The sequence below is a fragment of the Nerophis ophidion genome, linkage group LG09 (assembly GCF_033978795.1).
Source record: "Nerophis ophidion isolate RoL-2023_Sa linkage group LG09, RoL_Noph_v1.0, whole genome shotgun sequence".
Lineage (NCBI taxonomy): Eukaryota > Metazoa > Chordata > Actinopteri > Syngnathiformes > Syngnathidae > Nerophis > Nerophis ophidion.
Genome location: NC_084619.1, coordinates 70,368,940 through 70,381,837, shown reverse-complemented (window position 1 = coordinate 70,381,837; position 12,898 = coordinate 70,368,940). Strand labels below are relative to the sequence as shown.

Here is a 12,898-nt window from a genome sequence, read left to right as displayed (position 1 = left end):
TCCGGAAAATCCAGGAGGGTTGGCAAGTATGCACCTATAGCACAGGACAGGTCATTTTACCTTATTGGATAATTATTAATAGCTATTCACCTGAAATGTATCACGCACCCCTACTACTAATTCAATCAATCAATCAATCAATGTTTATTTATATAGCCCCAAATCACAAATGTCTCAAAGGACTGCACAAATCATTACGTCTACAACATCCTCGGAAGAACCCACAAAAGGGCAAGGAAAACTCACACCCAGTGGGCAGGGAGAATTCACATCCAGTGGGACGCCAGTGACAATGCTGACTATGAGAAACCTTGGAGAGGACCTCAGATGTGGGCAACCCCCCCCCCCCTCTAGGGGACCGAAAGCAATGGATGTCGAGCGGGTCTAACATGATGCTGTGAAAGTTCAATCCATAGTGGCTCCAACACAGCCGCGAGAGTTCAGTTCAAGCGGATCCAAGACAGCAGCGAGAGTCCCGTCCACAGGAAACCATCTCAAGTGGATCAGCAGCGTAGAGATGTCCCCAACCGATGCAGGCGAGCGGTCCATCCTGGGTCTCGACTCTGGACAGCCAGTACTTCATCCATGGTCATCGGACCGGACCCCCTCCACAAGGGAGGGGGGGGACATAGGAGAGAGAAAAGAAGCGGCAGATCAACTGGTCTAAAAAGGAGGTCTATTTAAAGGCTAGAGTATACAGATGAGTTTTAAGGTGAGACTTAAATGCTTCTATTGAGGTAGAAGCATTTAAGCATTTAAATGTATTAGTTATGTAATACTGTGCCTTTTATCCATTTTGTTTTTTAAGTGTCATTATTGGACAAACTTATTTAAAATAAAGAAATAGAAGAAAATATGGGCCTGTCCCATTAACGCTTCACCTGAAATAGACGTCTGGTGGTCTGCAGTGAAGTAAATAAACCAAATGTGTTGTGATATGAGTGTTGACACTATCAATCTGATTTTTTCTTTGTCTTTTGGAAATCTCCCTCAGCCGAGTGGAAACAACTGCGCAATTTAACGCCGCACGGCGTGACCGTGGACATGGACACGCCCTCCTGCGCCAAGAGTCCCTTCGTGGAGGGCTGCTCTCCCATCCGTAGCTGTTCTCCACACCATCTCCGCATCCACCCGGACCTCCAGCAATGCGCCCGATCCAAGCCCAGGTCCAGGTTCCGTAGCTGGGGCTCCCCGCCTCTCATCTCGCCCGTCCTCAACCCCAGGCTTCCCGACAGCCAGGATTCAGAGGACCTGACACACTCTTCCTCCTCGTCCGCTCCCACAAACGACGTCGATCCATCCTCGTCTTTGGATCAGAACACCTGCTCTCCTGGGAGGGTCAGCTTGGGACTTCTGGAGCCTGTGAAAACCGAGCCTGATCGGGAAATAAGGATGGAGGGCCAAATCGGGGAGGAGGATGAAGAAGCGGACAATGGCGTCCTTTCAGGACAGCTGACAAGTTCTCGAATGGTCAACACGTCAGCCACGGAAAGCTCTCAGATGTTTGTGTCTCTCCTGGGAGACGGGAGCAGCATACGCTACGATTCCAGCATGCAGGTTTGTAGGTTTTCATCATTATTTAGGCCTCGTTTACACTGCACACCAAATCTGATTTGTTGGCCCTCAAGGGACACAAGTCATGTTTTTCTTGCCAGTCTAAACGCTCCAAAGTGCATGATTTCGAATATTTTGGCACATTGGGGCCTGTGCACGTTGACACTGGAGTCTGATAAAGATCATATTTTACCTGCGGTGTAAAGAGTCAGCTGGTGGAAAAAAATCTGATTAAAAAAAAAGTTCGATTCGTGCCACTTTGGCCTGCAGTGTGAACGTGGCCTCTGTGGTTTCCCCTTGAATGGTAATGTTTGAGTGGTGTGTGTGCAGGTGGACAGTGGGTACAATACTACCTCAGGTGTGCAGGTGGACAGCGGGTACAACACTACCTCAGGTGTGCAGGTGGACAGCGGGTACAACACTACCTCAGCAGGTGCCAGCAGTCTCATTGACGGCTTGGGCTCCGACTGGCCCGGAAAGGAGTCCTTCACTTCCAACTTCCCAGACGACGCCTTCCACCTCACCAGAACCTCAAAAGTGAAGGTATGACAACTGATCCAAAAATGGCCAAATTAGCTGAAATGAGTAGTCCCATTTTTATTCAACCTTCCATGTCCGAGCCAGGAACTCGTTTTTTTTAACTCCGATAAATCCAATTTTATTGCAAAGTAATTTCTTGCACTCTAGCAGTCACAGGTTTCCACTGATCTATAAACCTGTAAGTAGTTATAAACCCCCTGGATGAACTAGTAACTGAGGTTAAAACTTGCACTCTAGTAGTCACAATTTTCCACTAAGAGACAAACTTGTAAGTAGTTATCAACCCCCTGGATTAACTAGTAACTAGGGTCAAATCTAGTGCAAAGTTATTTCTTGCACTCTAGCAATCACAGGTTTCCACTGATCTATAAACCTGTAAGTAGTTATAAACCCCCTGGATGAACTAGTAACTGAGGTTAAAACTTGCACTCTAGTAGTCACAATTTTCCACTAAGATATAAACTTGTAAGTAGTTATAAACCCCCTGGATGAACTAGTAACTGAGGTTAAAACTTGCACTCTAGTAGTCACAATTTTCCACTAAGATATAAACTTGTAAGTAGTTATCAACCCCCTGGACTAACTAGTAACTAAGGTCAAATCTAGTGCAAAGTTATTTCTTGCACTCTAGCAGTCACAGGTTTCCACTGATCTATAAACCTGTAAGTAGTTATAAACCCCCTGGTTGAACTAGTAACTGAGGTTAAAACTTGCACTCTAGTAGTCACAATTTTCCACTAAGATATATACTTGTAAGTAGTTATCAACCCCCTGGATGAACTAGTAACTAAGGTCAAATCTAGTGCAAAGTTATTTCTTGCACTCTAGCAGTCACAGGTTTCCACTGATCTATAAACATGTAAGTAGTTATAAACCCCCTGGTTGAACTAGTAACTGAGGTTAAAACTTGCACTCTAGTAGTCACAATTTTCCACTAAGATATATACTTGTAAGTAGTTATCAACCCCCTGGATGAACTAGTAACTAAGGTCAAATCTAGTGCAAAGTTATTTCTTGCACTCTAGCAGTCACAGGTTTCCACTGATCTATAAACATGTAAGTAGTTATAAACCCCCTGGTTGAACTAGTAACTGAGGTTAAAACTTGCACTCTAGTAGTCACAATTTTCCACTAAGATATAAACTTGTAAGTAGTTATCAACCCCCTGGACTAACTAGTAACTAAGGTCAAATCTAGTGCAAAGTTATTTCTTGCACTCTAGCAGTCACAGGTTTCAACTGATCTATAAACCTGTAAGTAGTTATAAACCCCCTGGATGAACTAGTAACTAAGGTCAAATTTATTGCAAAGTTATTTCTTGCACTCTAGCAGTCACAGGTTTCCACTGATCTATAAACCTGTAAGTAGTTATAAACCCCCTGGATGAACTAGTAACTGAGGTTAAAACTTGCACTCTAGCAGTCACAATTTTCCACTAAGATATAAACTTGTAAGTAGTTATCAACCCCCTGGACTAACTAGTAACTAAGGTCAAATCTAGTGCAAAGTAATTTCTTGCACTCTAGCAGTCACAGGTTTCCACTGATCTATAAACCTGTAAGTAGTTATAAACCCCCTGGATGAACTAGTAACTGAGGTTAAATCTTGCACTCTAGTAGTCACAATTTTCAACTAAAATATAAACTTGTAAGTAGTTATCGACCCCCTGGATGAACTAGTAACTAAGGTCAAATCTAGTGCAAAGTTATTTCTTGCTCTCTAGCAGTCACAGGTTTCCACTGATCTATAAACCTGTAAGTAGTTATAAACCCCCTGGATGAACTAGTAACTGAGGTTAAAACTTGCACTCTAGTAGTCACAATTTTCCACTAAGATATAAACTTGTAAGTAGTTATCAACCCCCTGGATGAACTAGTAACTAAGGTCAAATCTAGTGCAAAGTTATTTCTTGCACTCTAGCAGTCACAGGTTTCCACTGATCTATAAACTTGTCAGTAGTTATCAACCCCCTGGATGAACTAGTAACTGAGGTTAAAACTTGCACTCTAGTAGTCACAATTTTCAACTAAAATATAAACTTGTAAGTAGTTATCGACCCCCTGGATGAACTAGTAACTAAGGTCAAATCTAGCGCAAAGTTATTTCTTGCACTCTAGCAGTCACAGGTTTCCACTGATCTATAAACCTGTAAGTAGTTATAAACCCCCTGGACGAAATAGTAACTGAGGTTAAAACTTGCACTCTAGTAGTCACAATTTTCCACTAAGATATAAACTTGTAAGTAGTTATCAACCCCCTGGATGAACTAGTAACTAAGGTCAAATCTAGTGCAAAGTTATTTCTTGCACTCTAGCAGTCACAGGTTTCCACTGATCTATAAACCAGTAAGTAGTTATAAACCCCCTGGATGAACTAGTAACTGAGGTTAAAACTTGCACTCTAGTAGTCACAATTTTCCACTAAGATATAAACTTGTAAGTAGTTATCAACCCCCTGGACTAACTAGTAACTAAGGTCAAATCTAGTGCAAAGTAATTTCTTGCACTCTAGCAGTCACAGGTTTCCACTGATCTATAAACCTGTAAGTAGTTATAAACCCCCTGGATGAACTAGTAACTGAGGTTAAAACTTGCACTCTAGTAGTCAGTTTTCCACTAAGATATAAACTTGTAAGTAGTTATCAACCCCCTGGATGAACTAGTAATTAAGGTCAAATCTAGTGCAAAGTTATTTCTTGCACTCTAGCAGTCACAGGTTTCCACTGATCTATAAACCTGTAAGTAGTTATAAACCCCCTGGATGAACTAGTAACTGAGGTTAAAACTTGCACTCTAGTAGTCAGTTTTCCACTAAGATATAAACTTGTAAGTAGTTATCAACCCCCTGGATGAACTAGTAATTAAGGTCAAATCTAGTGCAAAGTTATTTCTTGCACTCTAGCAGTCACAGGTTTCCACTGATCTATAAACCTGTAAGTAGTTATAAACCCCCTGGATGAACTAGTAACTGAGGTTAAAACTTGCACTCTAGTAGTCACAATTTTCCACTAAGATATAAACTTGTAAGTAGTTATCAACCCCCTGGATGAACTAGTAACTAAGGTCAAATCTAGCGCAAAGTTATTTCTTGCACTCTAGCAATCACAGGTTTCCACTGATCTATAAACCTGTAAGTAGTTATAAACCCCCTGGACGAAATAGTAACTGAGGTTAAAACTTGCACTCTAGCAGTCACAATTTTCCACTAAGATATAAACTTGTAAGTAGTTATCAACCCCCTGGACTAACTAGTAACTAAGGTCAAATCTAGTGCAAAGTTATTTCTTGCACTCTAGCAGTCACAGGTTTCCACTGATCTATAAACCTGTAAGTAGTTATAAACCCCCTGGATGAACTAGAAACTGAGGTTAAAACTTGCACTCTAGTAGTCACAATTTTCCACTAAGATATAAACTTGTAAGTAGTTATCAACCCCCTGGATGAACTAGTAACTAAGGTCAGATCTAGTGCAAAGTTATTTCTTGCACTCTAGCAGTCACAGGTTTCCACTGATCTATAAACCTGTAAGTAGTTATAAACCCCCTGGATGAACTAGTAACCGAGGTTAAAACTTGCACTCTAGTAGTCCCAATTTTCCACTAAGATATAAACTTGTAAGTAGTTATCAACCCCCTGGATGAACTAGTAACTAAGGTCAAATCTAGTGCAAAGTTATTTCTTGCACTCTAGCAGTCACAGGTTTCCACTGATCTATAAACCTGTAAGTAGTTATAAACCCCCTGGATGAACTAGTAACTGAGGTTAAAACTTGCACTCTAGCAGTCACAATTTTCCACTAAGATATAAACTTGTAAGTAGTTATCAACCTCCTGGATGAACTAGTAACTAAGGTCAAATCTAGTGCAAAGTTATTTCTTGCACTCTAGCAGTCACAGGTTTCCACTGATCTATAAACCTGTAAGTAGTTATAAACCCCCTGGATGAACTAGTAACTGAGGTTAAAACTTGCACTCTAGTAGTCACAATTTTCCACTAAGATATAAACTTGTAAGTAGTTATCAACCCCCTGGATGAACTAGTAACTAAGGTCAAATCTAGCGCAAAGTTATTTCTTGCACTCTAGCAATCACAGGTTTCCACTGATCTATAAACCTGTAAGTAGTTATAAACCCCCTGGACGAAATAGTAACTGAGGTTAAAACTTGCACTCTAGCAGTCACAATTTTCCACTAAGATATAAACTTGTAAGTAGTTATCAACCCCCTGGACTAACTAGTAACTAAGGTCAAATCTAGTGCAAAGTTATTTCTTGCACTCTAGCAGTCACAGGTTTCCACTGATCTATAAACCTGTAAGTAGTTATAAACCCCCTGGATGAACTAGAAACTGAGGTTAAAACTTGCACTCTAGTAGTCACAATTTTCCACTAAGATATAAACTTGTAAGTAGTTATCAACCCCCTGGATGAACTAGTAACTAAGGTCAGATCTAGTGCAAAGTTATTTCTTGCACTCTAGCAGTCACAGGTTTCCACTGATCTATAAACCTGTAAGTAGTTATAAACCCCCTGGATGAACTAGTAACCGAGGTTAAAACTTGCACTCTAGTAGTCCCAATTTTCCACTAAGATATAAACTTGTAAGTAGTTATCAACCCCCTGGATGAACTAGTAACTAAGGTCAAATCTAGTGCAAAGTTATTTCTTGCACTCTAGCAGTCACAGGTTTCCACTGATCTATAAACCTGTAAGTAGTTATAAACCCCCTGGATGAACTAGTAACTGAGGTTAAAACTTGCACTCTAGCAGTCACAATTTTCCACTAAGATATAAACTTGTAAGTAGTTATCAACCTCCTGGATGAACTAGTAACTAAGGTCAAATCTAGTGCAAAGTTATTTCTTGCACTCTAGCAGTCACAGGTTTCCACTGATCTATAAACCTGTAAGTAGTTATAAACCCCCTGGATGAACTAGTAACTGAGGTTAAAACTTGCACTCTAGTAGTCACAGTTTTCCACTAAGATATAAACTTGTAAGTAGTTATCAACCCCCTGGACTAACTAGTAACTAAGGTCAGATCTAGTGCAAAGTTATTTCTTGCACTCTAGCAGTCACAGGTTTCCACTGATCTATAAACCTGTAAGTAGTTATAAACCCCCTGGATGAACTAGTAACTGAGGTTAAAACTTGCACTCTAGTAGTCACAATTTTCCACTAAGATATAAACTTGTAAGTAGTTATCAACCCCCTGGATGAACTAGTAACTAAGGTCAAATCTAGTGCAAAGTTATTTCTTGCACTCTAGCAATCACAGGTTTCCACTGATCTATAAACCTGTAAGTAGTTATAAACCCCCTGGATGAACTAGTAACCGAGGTTAAAACTTGCACTCTAGTAGTCACAATTTTCCACTAAGATATAAACTTGTAAGTAGTTATCAACCCCCTGGATGAACTAGTAACTAAGGTCAAATCTAGTGCAAAGTTATTTCTTGCACTCTAGCAGTCACAGGTTTCCACTGATCTATAAACCTGTAAGTAGTTATAAACCCCCTGGATGATCTAGTAACTAAGGTCAAATTGTTTGCAAAGTTATTTCTTGTACTCTAGCAGTCACAGGTTTCCACTGATCTATAAACCTGTAAGTAGTTATAAACCCCCTGGATGAACTAGTAACTGAGGTTAAAACTTGCACTCTAGTAGTCACAATTTTCCACTAAAATATAAACTTGTAAGTAGTTATCAACCCCCTGGATGAACTAGTAACTAAGGTCGAATCTAGTGCAAAGTTATTTCTTGCACTCTAGCAGTCACAGGTTTCCACTGATCTATAAACCTGTAAGTAGTTATAAACCCCCTGGATGAACTAGTAACTGAGGTTAAAATTTGCACTCTAGTAGTCACAATTTTCCACTAAGAGACAAACTTGTAAGTAGTTATCAACCCCCTGGATGAACTAGTAACTAAGGTCAAATCTAGCGCAAAGTTATTTCTTGCACTGTAGCAATCACAGGTTTCCACTGATCTATAAACCTGTAAGTAGTTATAAACCCCCTGGTTGAACTAGTAACTGAGGTTAAAACTTGCACTCTAGTAGTCACAATTTTCCACTAAGATATAAACTTGTAAGTAGTTATCAACCCCCTGGACTAACTAGTAACTAAGGTCAGATCTAGTGCAAAGTTATTTCTTGCACTCTAGCAGTCACAGGTTTCCACTGATCTATAAACCTGTAAGTAGTTATAAACCCCCTGGATGAACTAGTAACTAAGGTCAAATTTATTGCAAAGTTATTTCTTGCACTCTAGCAGTCACAGGTTTCCCCTGATCTATAAACCTCTAAGTAGTTATAAACCCCCTGGATGAACTAGTAACTGAGGTTAAAACTTGCACTCTAGTAGTCACAATTTTCCACTAAGATACAAACTTGTAAGTAGTTATCAACCCCCTGGATGAACTAGTAACTAAGGTCGAATCTAGTGCAAAGTTATTTCTTGCACTCTAGCAGTCACAGGTTTCCACTGATCTATAAACCTGTAAGTAGTTATAAACCCCCTGGATGAACTAGTAACTGAGGTTAAAACTTGCACTCTAGTAGTCACAATTTTCCACTAAGATATAAACGTGTAAGTAGTTATCAACCCCCTGGATGAACTAGTAACTCAGGTCAAATCTAGTGCAAAGTTATTTCTTGCACTCTAGCAGTCACAGGTTTCCACTGATCCATAAACCTGTAAGTAGTTATAAACCCCCTGGACGAAATAGTAACTGAGGTTAAAACCTGCACTCTAGTAGTCACAATTTTCCACTAAGATATAAACTTGTAAGTAGTTATCAACCCCCTGGATGAACTAGTAACTCAGGTCAGATCTAGTGCAAAGTTATTTCTTGCACTCTAGCAGTCACAGGTTTCCACTGATCTATAAACCTGTAAGTAGTTATAAACCCCCTGGATGAACTAGTAACTGAGGTTAAAACTTGCACTCTAGTAGTCACAATTTTCCACTAAGATATAAACTTGTAAGTAGTTATCAACCCCCTGGATGAACTAGTAACTAAGGTCAAATCTAGTGCAAAGTTATTTCTTGCTCTCTAGCAGTCACAGGTTTCCACTGATCTATAAACCTTTAAGTAGTTATAAACCCCCTGGACGAAATAGTAACTGAGGTTAAAACTTGCACTCTAGTAGTCACAATTTTCCACTAAGATATAAACTTGTAAGTAGTTATCAACCCCCTGGACTAACTAGTAACTAAGGTCAAATCTAGTGCAAAGTTATTTCTTGCACTCTAGCAGTCACAGGTTTCCACTGATCTATAAACCTGTAAGTAGTTTTAAACCCCCTGGTTGAACTAGTAACTGAGGTTAAAACTTGCACTCTAGTAGTCACAATTTTCCACTAAGATATAAACCTGTAAGTAGTTATCAACCCCCTGGATGAACTAGTAACTAAGGTCAAATCTAGTGCAAAGTTATTTCCTGCACTCTAGCAGTCACAGGTTTCCTTTGCTGTACAAGCCTTCCAATGGGTTCACTTCAGCCCACAGATTTTGAATGCCAGCTAATCCAAAATGGGCAAAGTAGCTGATAAAAGGTCATTAGTGCACAGTTACTTCCTCCACTCTAGCAGCCAACCTTTTTAAACCTTTTCTGGATTTATGTTTCTTTATCAGGGGTCACCAACGCGGGGCCCGCGGGCACCAGGTCGCCCGTAAGGACCAGATGAGTCGCCCGCTGGCCTGTTCTAAAAATAGCTCAAATAGCAGCACTTACCAGTGAGCTGCCTCTATTTTTTTAAATTGTATTTATTTACTAGCAAGCTGGTCTCGCTTTCCTGGACATTTTTAATTCTAAGAGAGACAAAACTCAAATAGAATTTGAAAATCCAAGAAAATATTTTAAAGACTTGGTCTTTACTTGTTTAAATCATTTTTTTTTTTTTTACTTTGCTTTTTATAACTTTCAGAAAGACAATTTTAGTGAAACAATACCTTAAAAATGATTTTAGGAATTTTAAACACATATTCCTTTTTCCCTTTTAATTTAATTGTTTTTATTGTAAAGAATAATAAATACATTTTAATTTAATTCTTCATTTTAGCTTCTGTTTTTTCGACGAAGAATATTTGTGAAATATTTCTTCTAACTTATGATTAAAATTCCAAAAAATTATTCTGGCAAATCTAGAAAATCTGTAGAATCAAATTAAAATCTCATTTTGAATTTCTTTTAAAATGTTTGTTCTGGAAAATCTAGAAGAAATAATGATTTATCTTTGTTAAAAGTATAGCTTGGTCCAATTTGTTATATATTCTAACAAAGTGCAGATTGGATTTTAACTTATTTAAAACATGTCATCAAAATTCTAAAATGAATCTTAATCATGAAAAATTAGTAATGATGTTCCATAAATTCTTTTTTAAATTTTTTAAAAAAGATTCCATTTAGCTAGTTTTTCTCCATTTTTCTCTGTTGAATTTTGAATTTTAAAGAGTCGAAATTGAAGATAAACTATGTTTAAAAATAACATTTTCTTTTTTTTCATGTTTTCTCCTCTTTTAAACCGTTCAATTAAGTGTTTTTTTCATCAATTATTCTCTACAAAAAACCTTCCATAAAAGGAAAAAAATTTACGACAGAATGACAGACAGAAATACCCATTTTTTAATAAATAAAGATTTATTTATTAAAGGTAAATTGAGCAAATTGGCAATTTTTTGCAATTTATTTAAGTGTGTATCAAACTGGTAGCCCTTAGCATTAATCAGTACCCAAGAAGTAGCTTTTGGTCTCAAAAAGGTTGGTGACCCCTGATCTATATCAAAGGAAAATGCCTTTGATAGTTTTTTTTAAAACTGTCTTAAAATAGCTCAAGTGGCTGAAGGTCTAATATACAGCACAGTTATTTCTTGTACTCTAGCAGTCATAATTCTGGTAGTTTGAATAGTAAATATAAATAAGTGTTTCTAGTAGTTTGAATAGTAAATATAAATAAGTGTTCTGGTAGTTTGAAGAGTAAATACAAATAAGTGTTTCTGGTAGTTTGAATAGTAAATATAAATAAGTGTTTCTGGTAGTTTGAATAGTAAATAGAAATAAGTGTTTCTGGTAGTTTGAAGAGTAAATAAAAATAAGTGTTTCTAGTAGTTTGAATAGTAAATATAAATAAGTGTTTCTGGTAGTTTGAATAGTAAATATAAATAAGTGTTTCTAGTAGTTTGAAGAGTAAATACAAATAAGTGTTGTGGTAGTTTGAATAGTAAATATAAATAAGTGTTTCTGGTAGTTTGAAGAGTAAATACAAATAAGTGTTTCTGGTACTTTGAATAGTAAATATAAATAAGTGTTTCTAGTAGTTTGAATAGTAAATAAAAATAAGTGTTTCTAGTAGTTTGAATAGTAAATATAAATAAGTGTTTCTGGTAGTTTGAATAGTAAATACAAATAAGTGTTTCTGGTAGTTTGAAGAGCAAATACAAATAAGTGTTTCTGGTAGTTTGAAGAGTAAATAAAAATAAGTGTTTCTAATAGTTTGAATAGTAAATATAAATAAGTGTTCTGGTAGTTTGAATAGTAAATATAAATAAGTGTTTCTGGTGGTTTGAAGAGTAAATACAAATAAGTGTTTCTGGTACTTTGAATAGTAAATATAAATAAGTGTTTCTAGTAGTTTGAATAGTAAATAAAAATAAGTGTTTCTAGTAGTTTGAATAGTAAATATAAATAAGTGTTTCTGGTAGTTTGAATAGTAAATACAAATAAGTGTTTCTGGTAGTTTGAAGAGCAAATACAAATAAGTGTTTCTGGTAGTTTGAATAGTAAATATAAATAAGCGTTTCTGGTAGTTTGAATAGTAAATATAAATAAGCGTTTCTGGTAGTTTGAAGAGTAAATATAAATAAGTGTTCTGGTAGTTTGAATAGTAAATACAAATAAGTGTTTCTGGTAGTTTGAATAGTAAATATAAATAAGCGTTTCTGGTAGTTTGAAGAGTAAATATAAATAATTGTTCTGGTAGTTTGAATAGTAAATATAAATAAGTGTTCTGGTAGTTTGAATAGTAAATATAAATAAGTGTTTCTGGTAGTTTGAATAGTAAATATAAATAAGTGTTTCTGGTAGTTTGAATAGTAAATATAAATAAGTGTTTCTGGTAGTTTGAAGAGTAAAGGAGTGTTTGTCATCTTCCAGGCGCGGTTTCCTCATCACTGAAGGCCGCCATGTGCATCTCATCTCTGGTAGGAATGTTTGATTTGCCGTTAAAGAAGCTTCCTCCAGTGGTTAGGACTTCTTCAGGGGGTCAAAGTTCAAGGTCATCTTTGCTGTATGTCGGCGGGAGCACGTGGATGCTTGCTCACTGTTTTTTGTTTTGTTTTTTTTTGCTGCAATGGAATTCGGTGCTGACACAATCATGTTTGTATTGTACATTTTTACACATTTTCATATATATTTAACTTTTTTTCTTAAACTACGTGAATATAAAGCTTAAAGATTGTGGTGGATTGTACATTTAAAATGTGATATAAGACTATTTGAAGAGTGCCACTTGCGATCCTTGCTGGATAATTAAATGAACATGATTGTTTTTAGCTGCCTAAGAACATGTTTATGTCTTACTTTTGTCACCCTGTTTGGTTTCAGGCCTTTTGTACCGTACTTATTGTCCCTTATTCCACAATCCTCCTTATTGAAGATCATTAATATGACTAATTCATTAGGGACAGTGTCAACATTTCAGGGATGTTTCAACACAGGTTTGATGCTGCCGATCACTTGTGTTAACTCTACATTCACACTATCTTTCAATTAGTTCTTTATGCTTTTAGCACATTGTCAGGTTTAAGT

The 12,898-nt window shown here is 37.2% G+C and overlaps 1 protein-coding gene across 3 annotated transcripts in view; it reads left to right on the top strand.

Moving 5' to 3' along the window:
* bora (bora aurora kinase A activator) overlaps positions 1-12,654 on the top strand; it is a 29,947-nt gene extending 17,293 nt beyond the window's left edge. For 2 of the 3 annotated variants that reach the window (XM_061911701.1, XM_061911702.1), the window contains exons 10-12: positions 995-1,557; positions 1,885-2,097; positions 12,245-12,654. In XM_061911701.1, the coding sequence (XP_061767685.1) occupies positions 995-1,557; positions 1,885-2,097; positions 12,245-12,265 (797 nt within the window). In that variant the 3' untranslated portion in view covers positions 12,266-12,654. The remainder of the gene's footprint in view (positions 1-994; positions 1,558-1,884; positions 2,098-12,244) is intronic. The other variant, XM_061911703.1, reaches the window with a different exon arrangement.
* The last annotated feature ends 244 nt before the right edge of the window (positions 12,655-12,898 follow it).